The sequence below is a fragment of the Phocoena sinus genome, chromosome 12 (assembly GCF_008692025.1).
Source record: "Phocoena sinus isolate mPhoSin1 chromosome 12, mPhoSin1.pri, whole genome shotgun sequence".
Taxonomy (NCBI): domain Eukaryota; kingdom Metazoa; phylum Chordata; class Mammalia; order Artiodactyla; family Phocoenidae; genus Phocoena; species Phocoena sinus.
In genome coordinates this window covers 7,682,746-7,700,480 of record NC_045774.1, presented here as the reverse complement: position 1 = coordinate 7,700,480, position 17,735 = coordinate 7,682,746, and the positions used below count along the sequence as shown (strand labels likewise).

Genomic DNA, 17,735 nt, shown 5'->3' with positions numbered 1-17,735 from the left:
GGGTGCGAGCTGCACTTTGTCATCCGATGGAATGCAGCTACTGCTGGAGCTTTGGTATGTTTCCCTGGGCTCCGTGTACACGGTGCATCTTAAAATAAAGATGTACGTGTGCTTCTTTAAAAATAGCATGCCGGGAATGTACTTTGCTGGCTTCTGTTACACGGCAGCTTGGAGGTGTTTTAAGGGAAGCTGGCGAGCGCTCTCTGGTGGTTCAGAGTGAGCACCCCGTGGTGTGTACACGTGTACGTACGCGCGCGTGCTCTTTGTCGGAGCAACGGCCTCAAAGGACAGTCAGTCCTCGTTATTCTCAGATTCTGTGTCTGCGAAGTTGTCTACTTGCTCGTGTTTATTTGTAACTCCAAATCAGTACCGGGTGCTTTCACAGTCTTCCGTGGACATGTGCAGAGGGGCCTGACGTGGCTCTGCGTTCTCGTCTCAGCTCTCCTACCCAGACGGCCAGAGGGTGGAGACACGGGGGGTGGGCAGTGCGGTGTCAGAAGCTCCTGGCCAGGTGGGCGGGGTTTGAGTCCTTCCTCTGATGCCCGTTAGTGGGGTGGCCTTGGATAAGTCACTTAGCATGTCTGAACCTCGTTTTCTCTTTTGTAAAATAAAGAAAATAGAATCTACCAGGATCTTGAGTATTCAGGATCACAGTCTGTGTGACATAAGTGTACATATAGGTACTTCCAGTCGTCCCTTTTGGTGCGTGGGGTGAGGATTGGTTCCAGGATCTCGGCAGATACCAACAGCTAAGGATGCCCAAGACCTTTATGTACAGTGTCGCAGTATTTGCACATCACCTACACACAGCCTCACCTTTAAGTTCCCTCTAGGTTACTTACAATACTTAACACAGTGTAAATGCTACGTTAGTAGATGCTGGTGGCAAATTTAAGTTTTGTTTTTCCTGGAATTTCTTTCCCCTGAATATTTTCGATCTGAAGTTGGTTGAACCTGCAGAGGTAGAGCCTGTGGATATGGAGGGCTGACTGTGTTTCCCCTCTGTGTACGAACGGTGGTTCAGTATTCACTAATTCAGCATTTGTAGCGAGTTTATAGAACACAACTACTGTGAGTAATGAGAATCCACTGTGTTAGTAACGAGGAAATCAGTTGTTTTCTCTTCAGAAGGAAACATAACGGACACGCATGTTTGCAGGGTTCATTTTCTGAAACCGTCTCCATCAGCAACTTGGGGATGGCGAAGACGGGCCCCATGGTGGAGGACAGCGGCAGCCTCCTCCTGGAGTACGTGAACGGCTCAGCCTGTACCACCAGCGATGGGAGACGGACCACCTACACCACCAGGATCCACCTCGTCTGTTCCAGGGGCAGCCTGGTAAGGAAGGCGCTGCTTGTCACCCATGACCTTGGTTGCTTTGGGTGTCTCTTCACAGGGACAAAGGTTGATCTTAATTCTGCTTCAGGCCAGCATGTGATACAAACTCAAGGAGGCAAGGAGCACGGTGATGGTGCTTGTGTGGCTGTCCTTTCTCAAATTTAAGCCTGATCTCTTACTGCTGGTTTGTGACGTACACTGTATGGTCTTCTGTAGACTTGAGTTCTTTCTCTGAGTGGTACAGATGCCGCCCTGCCTGTTAGTCCCTGTGAGTTGGTGATCTGAGGATCACGGCTGCAGAATAGGTCTTAGAGACGGTTCAGTCCAAACAGCAGACTTCATAGAGGAGACTGAGGCTGGGTGCAGCTCAGGCCAGTGGGTGAACACGGAGGGAGGTGTGTGTGATACGTCAGAAAAGCAGGAATGAAAACTCAAGGCTGGGAAATGGAGGAGGTGATGGAGATTGCATTTGGGCCCGAGTTCCTCGGCCAGGGCAGAACAGAAGAGAAAACTCCAAATAAAAATGCCCCGGGGTCATTGGGAATAGTCCCCATTGGTTTTTTAAAAACAATGTGGTGGAAGACGTATAACATAAGATTTACCGTTTTAGCTGTTTTTAGATGTACAGTCGAGTGGCATTAAGTACATTTACAGTTCTGGGCACGCATCACTGGTGTCCATTTCCAGAACTTTGTTATTCTGAACTTAATTTTTTTTTTTTTTTAACCTGGAGCTTTACACTTATACCTGGGTCACGTGTGTTTTTGAATCATCGCCAAACTCTTCGATGAACACTGAGTGGGAATAAGAAAGAGCTCATGTTTATTATCAAACAGATTCTTTCCAAGGGCCGGTTCCACTTTTTAAGGGTCTGCTACAGCGTCCTCTCACTTCGTAGACAAGAACCCGGCCCGGTGTGTCCACGCCTCTCCGCAGGCAGGGGGCCTCAGTCACTTACATACTAGGCGTCCTGCAGACGCCAAGTTTTCTCTGTCCTTTGCCAGCACACGAGTTTTTCCCAAGAGATAATGTCTCTAGAGCTTAAGGTCACTCTGATAAGGGAAGGAAAATGTTAGCTGGCTGAGCACAGCCTGAGTTGTGCAAGGAAAGTGTCGCATAACTGAGCTGTAAACACACACTCCGATAAGCCAGAGTCGGCTTCCCGATTTCTGCTCTCCGTCCCAGGAAGGAATGTTGGCTGCCCAGCCCGGCCCTCGCCTCCTGCTGGGCACGTCCGGGCGTCCCTTCCCTGGGCCTCATCCCGCTCCGCTTCCTCTCTCTGGTGTCTCGTTGCCACAGAGATAGTGGACAGTTCCAGGAAGTTCTCTCGGACCCTTATTTTTTTTCAGCTTTCCTGTGACATCCTATTTGGACAGTGCTGTTCAGTTTTCAGAGCGATTGTACGTTGTTAACTGTATCCCTCAGCAGTGCTGCAGGGGGTGGCGCATTTCACGGGCCCAGGAAACACTGAATGAGGGTCGTGTCCCGGGGAGTTGCACAGTCCCAGGACTTTCCACAGCCGCGTGGTGAGGCAGAGGGATGGGTGTGTGTTTAGTTCACTGTTGGTGATGCTGCGGCTGAGAGGGTGGGGACTTCAGGTCAGAGGGTGCTTGGTGGGTGAGGCGTGCGGGCCAGCCTAGCATCTCCTTCACCTGTGCGTCTGGGCAGGCGTCTCACCTCCTCTGTGCCTCCATTTGCTCATCTGTACACAGAGGGCAGGTAGAGGTTGTCCTGAGGCTCAGTTGAGGACTGCTCATCACACCTGTTGTTGAAAACACACCCAGGAAAGTGCCCAGATGGTCAGTGACTCACGGCGGGATGAGCACACCCGTGTACCTAGACCCACGGCTGCAGATAGAGCCCGAAAGCCTCCCTGTGCCCCTTCCCGGTCCGTTCCCCAGCCCCGTGCCGATCCCGCGCCCCATAGGTCGGTCTCGCCTGCGTCTGCGCTTGCGTGGCTGTGATCACGTACACCGGCACCTTGGGCTCTGCCTCTTGTTCCGCATCTGGGTGTAGAACGGTTTTCAGAAGCGTGGACTGGACTCAGACCTAGGTTTGGATCCCAGTTCCCACTGACTCCTGGCGTGACCTCAGGTGAATTTCCCAGCGTCCGAGCGTAAGAGAGAACATCTCCTCAGTAGGAATGCTGAGGACGTTGAGCTACAATTAGAGACGTCACGTGCAGCACCTGGCCTAGCGCTGTCCCGTGATAGTCCATACATTTTAGCTCTTGTTATTTATCAGCCATGCATTCTTTTGGTTAGAGCGAGTTCCATTTTCTCATATTGACTTCTATCCCGGATTTGTCCTTTCAGAACACCCATCCCATATTTTCTCTCAGCTGGGAGTGTGTGGTCAGCTTCCTGTGGAACACGGAGGCTGCCTGTCCTGTCCAAGTAACGACAGACACAGACCAGGTACGGGTGCGGTCCCGGGCCTCTGGCCATTCCCACCCGGGTGTCCCGGCTCTGCACCCCTCCCCTTGTGCTTCTTAATCCCTTACAGTGTCTGCCTTTCCTCCGCCTCGACAGCAGGCATCTGGAAGTCATCCCGCGTGCCTCTCCCTCAGCCCCGGCTCCCAGTCCTGGGATGAGAACCAGGGCCTCCAGCTTCCCTCTGGGTTCCTTCCTTTCTCTCCACATCGCTGTCCCGTCAGCGTGGCGGTGGCTCTGGGTTCTCCGTCACCGCAGAGATGGGTGCTTAAATATCACGACCGTGCCTAAAATGTGCCCCATCGTCTGTCGGACATAGCCCGTGTGGTTTAACGTGATGTTTAAGGTTTTAATGCCCTGCTTCCAGCCGCATCCCCGCTTCAGCCCCGCGCCTGCTGCAGCGCCGGGCTCACGCCGCGCTTCGGCCTTGGCATGCGCGCCTGCCCTCGGTGAACCCCTGCCTGCAGAACGTGGCAGCCGGCTGCTCCGAGATGTGTTCTCTGCCCTCCCGGGGTGCACCTTGTGTTCACAGCACGGGGTGTTTTTCTTTATGATGGGACGGATTTCCCTCCCTTTTCAGGGCTCCATCAGGCAGCAGAGCCCAGGCTCACCCAGATGAATGTTCCCGGCGCAGGGTCCCGGGCTTGTGGGACGCAGGGAGGGTGGGAGTTGGGGCCCGCCGCCCTGGCCCGCCGGCAGTGTTTTCTGAGGCTGTGGCCACTGCTCCATTCTCTGCATATGGCGGGTGGGGTGGAAAAAAGACACGAGGCGGTGGGGGAAGAGGGGGGCTCGTTATCCCTTTTAGAAAAGGGGAAGAGACAGGTAATTATTTGTGGGTCTCTTACGGTTCCTCACTTGTCTTTGGGGGTCAGCAGCGGTCTTGTTCAGGTAAATGAAGCAGTCTTAGGAGCTCAGATGAGGTCAGCATCTCTGAGCTGGTGTCCCACTTGGAGCGCTTCAGATGCGGTATTGGAAGGGGCCGTGAGCTCTCCCAGGGCTGCTTCTCGGACAGGGTTTAGCGTCAGTGCAGTCCACGCGGGGCAGGCTTTGGAGCTGCTCTGTCTTTGCCATGTTCTCATGGACCAGGTTTGAATGTGCCTCTTTGCCTCTTTTGTTCCTGCAGGCCTGCTCCATCAGGGACCCCAACAGTGGGTATGTGTTTGATCTGAACCCACTAAACAGTTCCCAAGGATATGTGGTCTCGGGCATCGGGAAGACTTTTGTGGTAAGGCTTGCGTGATGACTTCCGACTTGCCTTGGAAGGATGGGAGGATGCGTGGAAGTCACCTGCAGCTGGCTGCAGGGGAGGCAGGTGCCCTCAGGAATTGCCCAGGGCCCTGTGATGGCAGCTTTTACCCAAGAAGAGATGAGAAAACCCAGACTGAAGGGGAAATGAGGTGAAGCCGTCGCCCCATCCTGTTATGCTGCAGATGTGAGGTTGTCACTCTGTAGAAGATAGGCTGTTCCTAACGTGTGGCCATGCGTCTGGAGTGGTGGTCCCAGGCCAGCAGCGTGGGCATTGCCTGGGAGCTTGCAGGAGGTGCAGTGTCTTGTGGGTGGGGCCCAGCAGTCTAGGTTTTTTGTTTGTTTGTTTAAAATTTATTTATTTATTTATTTATGGCTGCGTTGGATCTTAGTTGCTGCGCACGGACTTTCTCTAGTTGTTACTCCGTTGCGGTGCGCGGGCTTCTCATCGCGGTGGCTTCTCTTGTTGCACAGCACAGGCTCTAGAACACAGGCTCAGTAGTTGGGGCGCACGGGCTTAGTTGCTCCAAGCCACGTGGGATCTCCCTGGGCCAGGGCTTGAACCCGTGTCCCCCGCATTGGCAGGCAGATTCTTAACCACTGCGACAACAGCAAAGCCCCAGCAGTCTGTTTTGACAAGGCCCCACGTGGCTCTGATGCCCATTGGGGTTTCAGAGCCACTGGTCAAATGGAAGTGATATTCCCCTATAAGAGGGAGAAGACCGATGGCAGTGCTCTGGGATCTTCTGACGGCACTTCCTTCATGGGCGGCCCTGACAGGGTGTCTGGAGCGGTGAGGAGGAAAATCTCCACTTAATGCTGTTCTGTTGTAAACTAAGCGCTGCTAGACAGGGAGAAAGCTTTTTAAAAACCTTCATTTAGGTTTAACAACTTGTAGCAAAATCCACAGTGGAAGAAGAGAATACCCTTTGAAAGCAGGAAGCTGGGGTGAGAATGTCATAGCACTTTGATGCAAAGGGGACTTTGCAGGCACAGCGCATGCGGGAGGGCCTGCGGATTGTTCCAGAGCCAGAAGGCACCTGACAGGGCTCGTCACTCAGCAGCACAGTGGCTTGCAGCCCTCCCTCTCCCCACCCCCTCTCAGAAGCTGCTGCTCTGGAGTTCGACTTGTACCAGGTTATCACAGGTGACAGTATATTTGGCTGTCGGTGTGAGTGTGAGAAGCAGACAGGACCTTTGCTGAGCCCCACAGGGAGCATGTCGGAAGAGGAGAGTCCCATAGAGGACATGCCAGAGGCGGCGAGCCCAGGGAGAACGTGCCAGCAAAGAGGAGCTCTGTAGCGGACATACCGGAAGAGGTGGCCCCGTAGACAGTGTGCTCGAAGCTGTGCCCGTGCAGTAGCAGGGGCGGGAGGCAGCAGGTGCACAGTTGCGGACAGCAGGGACAGACTGTGGACGATGCAAGCGGAAGTGGAGTTGATTAGTGGGTGTCTAGGCTCCTGGGAGTCAGGACACAGCCCTTGTGCTGCCAGAAGGGCTCAGGACGCCACCACCCAACCAGCCGGCTGCTTGGCACTGTTCCCTTATCACCCGGCCCTGCCGGGCTCAGCTGCCCCTACTTCTGTGACCACGCAGCCCACGTGGCTGCAGGGCACCTGCCTGGGTGTAGTCTTAAGTGGCCATTTCGAGCATATCCTGCTTCCTTATATCAACTACTGGATTTAAATCGAATGGTATCGACAGCTTTAAGAAATACAGGGGTATCCCATTATGTCTACTTTTAATTAATGTGACTTCAACCATATGTGCTTTTCCTCATGTAACCAAAAATACTGGCTACTTAGAGTCCCTCTCTTATACATGCTGCATTGTTACGTGCAATGTGTCTCATGCATTTAGAGATACGGGGCTGTATAAATAAAGCCTTACAGGCAATTTATGGGCATTGCCGTTTGGACTTTGATTTTTGCTTTATGGACTAGCTTCAGGGTTTAATTGCCCAGGCACGCAAAGTTGGTCATTTGCCTCATAAGGAACAAATTATGCAATTGTTTGGATAACAAGCAGGCAACCCTGTTTGGCTGGGCAGGGTTTGAGTTGTTCGGGGTTATGTTCGTGGTGAGTCACGTGGCCTGAGTTGGTGTGTGGTTCTCGCTGTCTGGCCTGCAGTTTAACGTGTGCGGCGCGATGCCCGTCTGTGGCACCTTGGATGGAAAGCCAGCTTCCGGCTGTGAGGCAGAGACCCAGACGGAAGAGCTGAAGAATCTGAAGCCAGGAAGGCTGGTGGGACTGGAGAAGAGCCTCCAGCTGTCCACCGAGGGCTTTATAACTCTGACCTACACGGGGCTTCCTTCCCACCCCAGAGGTGAGCTCACATCCCTGTGTTTGCAGCTAACCGGTGTCCTGGGGGTTCCGTGACTGTAAACCTTTCAGAGTGTAACGGGAGTGCCTGTAGACTCTGAGTCCTGGCCACCCTCCCCGCCTCTGAGCCCCACGTGCCCAGCCTCTGGTGTGTTCTCCCAGCCGCCTGAGTGCATCCTGTGGCCGGAGGGGTCCCGGCCACTAGGTTCTGCTGTGCCCGCCACCAGGTGTCCTCCACCTGCACCTCCAGCGGCTCCTCTGATAGGAGTGTGTTCGCTTGGCCTTTTGTGCTGTTTTTCAGGTATTAAAGAAGCGGTGGGTGAAGGTAACAGAAGTTACTTTGCTTTTTCCTAAATTTCTTTCTTTCCGCCAACCCCTCCGCTCAGTCTTGATTGTATCTTCAAATACAGTTTTGCATCTCCAGTGGGTTCACGTTTCTACTGCTTACTGCAGCTGTGACTGTCAACTGAAAGCTGCCGTTTTTGGTGTCATAAGGTGCAAGGCCGAGTCTGAGGGCCTCGGGAGGACGGTGGTGGTGGAGTCACAGCTACCGTCGTGAATGTCCGCCGTGTGTGCCCCCGTGTGGAGTGCTGTGTGCGCTTAGCGGGTTGGTTCTCCGCCAACCCCGTGCATCTCATTTGCGCTCACACCCTCTGCTTAGCCACCTTCTTGCTTCACAGGTGACGAAGGCCCCGGAAGGCCCTGTGTCCTGGGCAGAGCCAGGGCTGGCAGCCAGGTCTCTCGATCCTCATCCTGGCTCTGCCGACTAACACGTTTCTGTGTTGCGTTGAGGATCGGAGGCCAACAGAGGCGCAGCCACATCACACACACAGCCAGTGAGCAGCAGGGCGGAGGTTGGAACCCACGCCTTCTGGCTTGTGAACCTGTGCTCTGTGCACCACACCGGCATGGACTCAGGAGGGGGCAGTCATGTGATGTGCAGGGCGGAAAACATGAGGGGCGTCTGAGTCGACGTCAGAGGAACTTAGTATCCAGGAGGGAGTGGGGACGGCTCTGCCCTCCTGCACCCGTGGCAGTGTGCGGTCACTGGCTACTTTTGTGCATCGCGCTCAGGCTGACGGGTCCATGAACACGCTGGGAAGAGAACTCTTAGGGCATCGAAGGAATGAGTTCAGGATTCCTGTGAAGGGGATTGAAGAACTGGGGTCTTCTTCAGGGACAGAAAACATGGGGCCTGGGGTCTGCTATCACCTCCTGGAAGAGTTGTCCTAGAAAGGGAATTGATCTTGTTCTGTATCATTTGTTGGGGAGGGTTTGGACCACAGACCGAGATAATTTTAGTTGGTTAGAGGAGAACTTAGTAGAGCCGGGGGAGTGGTAATCCTTTGCTTTACAGATGGAAAGCTCTTCAACTCTTGGTCAAAACAGTCAGGTGCTCACTCACTTCAGTATCCAAAAAGCAGCGTGCTTCATTCTGGCTTATAATTCTTCTGCTCTCCAGTTCCAGAGTGCTGTTTAAAAATGAAATAGATTAGGCATTTATGTATAATTTTTTTTTTTGGCCCTAATCGTGTGGCTGACAGCCGCTGACACTTACTCTGCTGGGTTTGAATCCAGGCGCTGGCAACCCCAGGGGCGTAGCACATGTATAACCAGCCCTTTTTTTTTTTTTAACATCTTTATTGGAGTATAATTGCTTTACAATGGTGTGTTAGTTTCTGCTTTATAACAAAGTGAATCAGTTATACATATACGTATGTTCCCATATCCCCTCCCTCTTGCATCTCCCTCCCTCCCCACCTCCCTATCCCACCCCTCTAGGCGGTCACAAAGCACTGAGCTGATCTCCCTGTGCCGTCCGGCTGCTTCTCACTAGCTATCTATTTTACGTTTGGTAGTGTAGAGCCATGCTGTCCCAGACTGCTCCTTACCCTCTTTTTGCCTCAGTTTCCTCCTGTATTAGCCGGGCATCTCTGGTCCCCTGTGAGGGTTAACGTGTTGATGACCCTGGGGTTCTTCCCCTAGCGCAGCCTCCGGTGCTCACCACCCAGCCGTGGTCCCCGCCCTGCGGGAGCCCAGAGTAGCAGCCAGCCCTGTCCAGTGGCCGAGGGACACTGGCTGCTCCTCTGACGGGGTCACCCGCCACTGTGCTAGCTCACTCCCGCTGACCTCCTGCTTCTGGAACTGGGGAGGCCCACCATCGCCCATCCTCCCCACCTGAGCCTTGGTCCTTGCTGTTCCCTCTGTCCGCAGTGCTCTCCCCTCAAGACTGCCAGGCAGTTCATTTCTTCTCTTCACTTCTTCGGGGTGGGGGGGGCTCAGATGGCACCTTCTCAGGGAGCCCGGCCACTGCGTTGGAAACCGCCATGCCTCTTCCCCACCACCCTTGGGGTTTCTTAGGCCCCGTCCCTGCTGCGTTTTCCTTCGTTTCCAACTGGTCTGTGAGGGGTTGCCTTTAGTTTGCTTACTACTTGGGCGCTGGACCGGAGTGTCAGCTCCCAGTAGGGCGGGTTTTCTTGTTTCTTTCACTCCTGTGTGTAGTAAGGAACTTAGTAAATATTGTCGAATAAACCCGTAAAGGAGAGTGACATTTTTCTAATATTTGGATGGATAAACGGATATAGCATTTGCACACTTCCTGGAAGAGAAGAATGCCAAGACACCAAGTTCACGGTGCAAACCGTCTTTGCGTGGGTCGCTATCACAGTGAACATGGCCACTTTGTAGTTCAGATTGGGTCCCTGAAGCAGACCTGGCGCTTCGCCGTGTTTGTCTTAGAGGGTGGCTTGGAGGCTCGTTCCCGGGCACACTGTCCTGGTGCCACACGCGTGTTACGGCTGCACTGTGATCGCTGTGGTTTCCTACAGTCTGGTCTTTCTGTTCGCAGGGAGGGCTGATGCTTTCATCATCCGCTTCGTCTGCAATGACGACGTTTACCCGGGGACCCCCAGATTCCTGCATCAAGACATTGACTCTGACCTGGGGATCCGGGACACATTCTTTGAGTTTGAAACTGCATTGGCCTGTGTACCTTCTCCGGTGGATTGCCAAGTCATGGGTGAGGCCGGGGGACCAGGAATTAAGAGGCCGGTCAAAAGCGTGTGTCTTTGCCTGCGTGTGTGTCTGTGTGTGTGCGCACATGTGTCTCTGTGTACTGTATGTTTTACTTTACAGGCAGCATGATAGATGTGTTACATATTTTCTTTGAATGATACTGGAATTGTAAAGCTTCTCTTGAAGAGAATCTAGATACATAATTAATGGTTTTGATCAGAAGCTGGTTAAGAACGGAGAAGAAAACTAGGGGAAAAAAATCAAGTACACGGTCAGAGCTTCTTACAGTGTAAGAGGAGAAAAGAACGAGAGGATAAAGCTCCGTAAGGTGTACCTGGATGCTGAGCCGGGTCTCCAGCAGCCCTCATTCCTTGTGGTGGCCCCCAGCCTCACCTCCACACCCGTGGTGATTTGTTGTAATGGAGGTTTTGAGGGTCAGGGCAGGTGTATGTTTCTGTAGGAGAAGCCTCTCGGCTTCCTGTAGATCTCCTCATTTCTCTGTTAAGAATATTTTTATTTTTTAAAAAATATTTATTTGGCTGTGCTGGGTCCTAGTTGTGCCAGGCGGGCTCCTTAGTTGCGGTATGCGTGTGGGATCTAGTTCCCTGACCAGGGATCGAACGCAGGCCCCCTGCATTGGGAGCGCCGGAGTCTTATCTTAACCACTGCGCCACCAGGGAAATCCCTGTTATGAATGTTAAGTTCGTGCATCCTTGGTCTTTGGGGTTGAAAGGCGGTGCCCAAAGCTGCCAGGAAGGCAGGGGTTTCCAGCGTTTTCATGTGTTTCAGACCTCGCTGGGAACGAGTATGATCTGAGCGGCCTAAGCAAAGCCAAGAAGCCTTGGACTGCGGTTGACAGCTCGGCTGATGGAAAGAGGAGAACCTTCTACTTGAGTGTCTGCAATCCTCTCCCGTATATTCCTGGCTGCCACGGTGAGTTCCGAGCAGTGGACTCAAGTTCGTTCTGCCTTTCCTCCCACCCCCAAGTTCATCGGCTTTCCTGGCCCTTCCAGGCAGTGCAGTGGGGTCCTGCCTCGTGTCGGAAGACAACAGCTGGAACTTGGGCGTCGTGCAGGTCAGTCCTCAAGTTGCCGCCAACGGGTCCCTGAGCATCGTCTACGTCAACGGCGACAAGTGCGGGAACCAGCGCTTCTCCACCAGGATAACGCTCGAGTGCGCCCACACGACGGTGCGTGTCTGTTGTGCCTCATTCTCACGCCCCTCCAGTCTCCAGATCTTCTGTCTGATGTAGAACTTGCCTGAGTTTTCAGGGGTTTTAGGCCATCGATAGGGTTTGACTAGAATGTGCTGTTTTCCCCCAGATCTGATGTGTTTCGTAAGTGACATGTATTTTTCTCGTGGAGGTTAAAAGTTGGGTATTAGTTCTAGCTACCATTTGACTCATATTTTAAATAAATGAGAACACAGTGAGCTGTTGGTTTCTGTTGTAGGGATCCCCAACCTTTCAGCTCCTGGACGACTGTGAGTATGTGTTTGTCTGGAGAACCGTGGAAGCCTGTCCCGTCGTCCGCGTGGAAGGTAAGACCCAGCCCTGCTCACTGATGCTGGTGAATGTGTGGAGTAGGGGGTGTTTTAACAGCATCTTAACCCCGTGCGTGATCGTGAAACGTCCATCAGTGGACGGACTGCTTCCTATACTTGATTTTTTTTACTCCACTCCATTGCTCACTTTGCCAGCTACGTTTTCCTCACCCACCCAGACTGATGGACTCTTGGCATCTCACGCTTGAGAATATGAACGTGGGGTTTGGTTTTGTTTAAGTGGGTCTTCATCCTGTGACCTAAGCTTTTCGAGAAAGCTTTTTGCCAGGCAGTTTGTCTTATGTATACAGACAAAAGGAGAGAACGTGGAAGTGATGTTTAGTGCCTCTGTTAAGACAGGACTTAGCTGATTAAAAGTTGCAGAACTTTTGCCTCAAGGTGTGAGTGTGTGTAATTGCCCTTCCCTTCTCGTGTTCTCGAAGGGGACAACTGTGAGGTGAGAGACCCAAGGCATGGCAACGTGTACGACCTGAAGCCTCTTGGCCTAAATGACACCGTCGTGAGTGCTGGCGAATACACCTATTACTTCCGGGTCTGTGGAAAGCTGTCCTCAGGTGTCTGCTCGACCGATGACAAGTCCAAAGTCATCTCATCCTGTCAGGCAAAGCAGGGACCCCATGGATTTCAGAAAGTGGCAGGTACCATGGTTGTTTCTTCTCTTTTTGCAAAAGGATGGAATTCCACATTTAAGATGTTATATCTTATGATTTAAGATCTAAAGATTATAACTTTCCTGAGTAGGAGGAATGTCTGCTGTGTTCCTATAAAACAGTGTGTGAGTGATTTTTTTTGTTTAAATCTTTATTGGAGTATAATTGCTTCACAACACTGTGTTAGTTTCTGTTGTACAACAAAGTGAATCAGCCGTATGCATACATATATCCCCATATCCCCTCCCTCTTGAGCCTCCCTCCCACCCTCCCTATCCCACCCCTCTAGGTCATCGCAAAGCTGATCTCCCTGTGCTATGCTGCTGCTTCCCACAAGCTAAATATTTTACATTCAATAGTGTATACGTGTCGATGCTACTCTCACTTCACCCCAGCTTCTCCCTCCCCCACCACCCCGTGTCCTCAAGTCATTTCTCTTATGTCTGCGTCTTTATTCCTGTCCTGCCCCTAGGTTCATCAGAACCATTTTTTTTTTTTTTTTTTTAGATTCCATATATATGTGTTAGCATACGGTATTCGTTTTTCTCTTTCTGACTTACTTCACTCTGTATGACAGACTCTAGGTCCAACCACCTCACTACAAATAACTCAATTTCGTTTCTTTTTATGGCTGAGTAACATTCTATTGTATATATGTGCCATATCTTCTTTATCCATTCATCTGTCGATGGACATTTACGTTGCTTCCATGTCCTGGGTATTGTAAATAGTGCTGCAGTGAACATTGTGGTACATGACTCTTCTTGAATTATGGTTTTCTCAGGGTATATGCCCAATAGTGGAATTGCTGGGTCATATGGTAGTTCTGTTTTTAGTTTTTTAAGGAACCTCCATACTATTCTCCATAGTGGTTGTATCAATTTACATTTTCACCAGCAGTGCAGCAGGGTTCCTTTTTCACCACACCCTTTCCAGCATTTACTGTTTCTAGATTTTTGATAATGGCTATTCTTCAGAATGGCCAGTGTGAGGTGATACCTCATTGTACTTTTGATTTGCATTTCTCTAATAATTAGTGATGTTGAACATCTTTTCATGTGCCTCTTGGCCATCTGTATGTCTTCTTTGGTGAAATGTCTATTTAGGTCTTCCACCCATTTTTTAATTGAATTGTTTGTTTTTTTGACATTGAGTTCCATGAACTGTTTGTATGTTTTGGAGATTAATCCTTTGTCCCGTTGTTTCATTTGCAAATATTTTCTCCCATTCTGAGGGTTGTCTTTTCATCTTGTTTATGGTTTCCTTTGCTGTGCAAAAGCTTTTAAATTTCATTAGGTCCCATTGTTTATTTCTGTTTTTATTTTCATTAGGAGGTGGGTCAAAAAAGATCTTGCTGTGGTTTATGTCAAAGAGTATTTTTCCTGTGTTTTCCTCTAAGAGTTTTACAGTCTTACATTTAAGTCTTTAATCCGTTTGGAGTTTATTTTTGTGTATGGTGTTAGGGAGTGTTCTAATTTCATTCTTTCATGTGTAGCTGTCCAGTTTTCCCAGCACCACTTATTGAAGAGGCTGTCTTTCCTCCATCATATGTTCTTGCCTCCTTTTTTGTAAATTAGGTGACCATATGTGCATGGGTTTATCTCTGGGCTTTCTATCCTGTACCACTGATCTATATTTCTGGTTTTGTGCCAGTACCATACTGTCTTGATTACTGTAGCTTTGTAGTATAGTTTGAAGTCAGGGAGCCTGATTCCTCCAGCTCTGTTTTTCTTTCTGAAGATTGCTTTGGCTATTTGGGGTCTTTTGTGTTTCCATACAAATTGCAAACTTTTTTGTTCTAATTCTGTGAAGAATGCCATTGGTAGCTTGATAGGGATTGCATTGAATCTGTAGATTGCTTTGGGTAGTATAGTCATTTTCACAATATTGGTTCTTCCAATCCAAGAACATAGTATATTTCTCCATCTGTTTATGTCATCTTTGATTTCTTTCATCAGCGTATTACAGTTTTCTGAGTACAAGTCTTTCGCCTCCTTAGGTAGGTTTATTCCTAGATATTTTATTCTTTTCATCGCGATGGTAAATAGGATTGTTTCCTTAATTTCTCATTCTGATTTTTTGTTGTTAGCGTATAGGAGTGCAAGAGATTTCTGTGCATTAAGTTTGTATCTTGCAACCTTACCAAATTCATTGATTAGTTCTAGTAGTTTTCTGGTGGCATTTTTAGGATTTTCTATATATAGTATCATGTTATCTGCAAACAGTGACAGTTTTACTTCTTCTTTTCCAATTTGTATTCCTTTTATTTCTTTTTCTTCTCTAATTGCAATGGCTAGGACTTCCAAAACTATGTTGAATAAGAGTGCCAAGAGTGGACATGCTTGTCTTGTTCCTGATCTTAGTGGAAATGCTTTCAGTTTTTCACCATTGACAATGATGTTTGCTGTGGGTTTGTCATATATGGCCTTTATTATGTTGAGGTAGTTTCCCTCTATGCCCCTTTTGTGGAGAGTTTTTATCATAAATGGGTGTTGAATTTTGTCAAAAGTTTTTTCTGCGTCTATTGAGATGATCATGTGGTTTTTATTCCTTAGTTAATATGGTGTATCACATTGATTGATTTGCATATATTGAGGAATCCTTGCATCCCTGGGATAAATCACACTTGATCATGGTGTATGATCCTTTTAATATGCTGTTGGACTCAGTTTGCAAGTATTTTGTTCAGGATTTTTGCATCTATATTCATCAGTGATATTGGTCTATAATTTTCTTTTTTTGTGATATCTTTTTCTGGTTTTGGTATCAGGGTGATGGTGGCTTCATAGAATGAATTTGGGAGTGTTCCTCCCTCTGCAATTTTTTGGAAGAGTTTGGGAAGGATGGGTGTTAGCTCTTCTCTAAATGTTTGATAGAATTCACCTGTGAAGCCATCTGGTCCTGGACTTTCGTTTGTTGGAAGATTTTTAATTGCAGTTTCAATTTCATTTCTTGTGATTGGTCTGTTTATATTTTCTAATTCTTCCTGGTTCAGCCTTGGAAAATTGTACCTTTCCAAGAATTTGTCCATTTCTTCGTGGGTGTCCATTTTATTGGCATAGAGTTGTTCATAGTAGCCTCTTATAAGCCTTTGTGTTTCTGCAGTGTCAGTTGTGATTTCTCCTTTTTCATTTCTAATTTTATTGATTTGCATCCTCTCCCTTTTTTTTCTTGATGAGTCTGGCTAAGGGTTTATCAATTTTGTTTATCTTCTCAAAGAACCAGCTTTTAGTTTTATTGATGTTTGCTTCTATTTCATTTATTTATGCTCTGATCTTTGTGATTTCTTTCCTTTACTGACTTTGGGTTTTCTTTGTTCTTCTTTCTCTAGTTGCTTTAGGTGTAGGGTTAGATTGTTTGTTTGAGATGTTTCTTGAGGTGAGATTGAATTGCTTTAAACTTCCCTCTTAGAACTGCTTTTGCTGCATCCCATAGGGTCATTGTGTTTTTGTTGTCATTTGTTTCTGTGTGTCTTTTAATTTCTTCTTTGATTTCTTCAGTTATCTCTTGGTTATTTAGTAGCACACTGTTCAGCCTCTATGTATTTGTGGTTTTTACAATGTTTTTCCTGTAATTGATTTCCAATCTCATAGCGTTGTGGTCATAAAAGATACTTGATACAATTTCAGTTTTCTTAAATTTTCTGAGCCTTGATATGTGACCCAAATTGTGATCTATACTAGCGGATGTTCTGTGTGCACTTCAGAAGAAAGTGTATTCTACCACTTTTGGGTAGAAAGGTCTATAAATATCAATTAAATCTCTCTGGTCTGTTGTGTCACTTAAAGCTTGTGTTTCCTTATTTTCTGTTTGGATGATCTGTCCATTGGTGTAAGTGGGGGTGTTAAAGTCCCCTACTATTATTGTGTTACTTTTGATTTCCCCTTTCATGGTTGTTAGCATTTGCCTTATGTGTTGAGGTGCTCCTATGTTGGGTGCATAAACATTTATAATTGTTATATCCTCTTCTTGGATTGATCCCTTGATCATTATGTAGTGCCCTTCCTTATCTCTTGTAACAGTCTTAAAGTCTGTTTTATCTGATATGCGTATTGCTACTCCAGCTTTCTTTTGATTTCCATTTGCATGGAATATCTTTTTCTATCTCTTCACTTCTAGTCTGTATGTGTCCCTAGGTCTGAAGTGGGTCTCTTGTAGATAGCATATATACGGGTCATGTTTTTGTATCCATCCATTCAGCTAGTCTATGTCTTTTGGTTGGGACATTTAGTCCATTTACATTCAAGGTTATTATCAATATGTTGTTCCTATTGCCATTTTCTTAATTGTTTTGGGTTTGTTTTTGTGGGTCTTTTTCTTGTGTTTCCTGCCTAGAGAAGTTTCTTTAGCATTTGTTGTAAAGCTGATTTGGTGGTGCTGGATTCTCTTAGCTTTTGCTTGTCTGAAGAGCTTTTGATTTCTCCATCAAATCTGAATGAGATCCTTGCTGGGTAGAGTAATCTTGGTTGTAGGTTTTCTCTTTCATCGCTTTAAGTATATCCTGCCACTCCCTTCTGGCCTGCAGAGTTTCTGCTGAAAAATCAGCTGATAACCTTATGGGGATTCCTTTGTATGTTATTTTTTGTTTCTCCCTTGCTGCTTTTAATGTTTTTGCTTTGAATTTAATTTTTGTTAGTTTTATTAATATGTGTCTTGGTGTGTTTCTCCTAGAGTTTATACTGTGTGGGACTCTGTGCTTCCTGGACTTGGGTGACTATTTCCTTTCCCATGTCTGAAGTTTTCCACTATAATCTCTTCAGATGTTTCCTCAGAGTCTTTCTTTTTCTCTTCTTTTTCTGAGACCCCTGTAATTCTAATGTTGTTGCTTTTAGTGTTGTCCCAGAGGTCTCTGAGATTGTCTCCAGTTCTTTTCATTCTTTTTTCTTTATTGTGCTCCTTGACAGTTATTTCCACCGTTTTGTCTTCCAGCTCACGTACTCGTTCTTCTGACTCTGTTATTCTGTTATTGATGCCCTCAGTGTATTTTTCAGTTCACTTATTGTGTTGTTCATCTCTGTTTGTTTGTTCTTTAGTTCTTCTAGATCTTTCTTAAGCATTTCTTTTATTTTCTCAGTCCGTGCCTCCATTCTGTTTCTGAGATTCTGGATCATCTTTACTGTCATTACTCTGAATTCTTTTTCTGGTAGATTGCCTATTTCCTCTTCATTT

The 17,735-nt window shown here is 48.1% G+C and overlaps 1 protein-coding gene across 1 annotated transcript in view; it reads left to right on the top strand.

The window, feature by feature from the left end:
* IGF2R (insulin like growth factor 2 receptor) overlaps positions 1-17,735 on the top strand; it is a 110,519-nt gene that overhangs the window by 59,237 nt on the left and 33,547 nt on the right. The window contains exons 19-27 of the mRNA XM_032651793.1: positions 1,160-1,339; positions 3,655-3,756; positions 4,895-4,996; positions 7,147-7,342; positions 10,187-10,357; positions 11,143-11,286; positions 11,367-11,542; positions 11,805-11,892; positions 12,339-12,554. Of these exons, the coding sequence (XP_032507684.1) occupies positions 1,160-1,339; positions 3,655-3,756; positions 4,895-4,996; positions 7,147-7,342; positions 10,187-10,357; positions 11,143-11,286; positions 11,367-11,542; positions 11,805-11,892; positions 12,339-12,554 (1,375 nt within the window). The remainder of the gene's footprint in view (positions 1-1,159; positions 1,340-3,654; positions 3,757-4,894; positions 4,997-7,146; positions 7,343-10,186; positions 10,358-11,142; positions 11,287-11,366; positions 11,543-11,804; positions 11,893-12,338; positions 12,555-17,735) is intronic.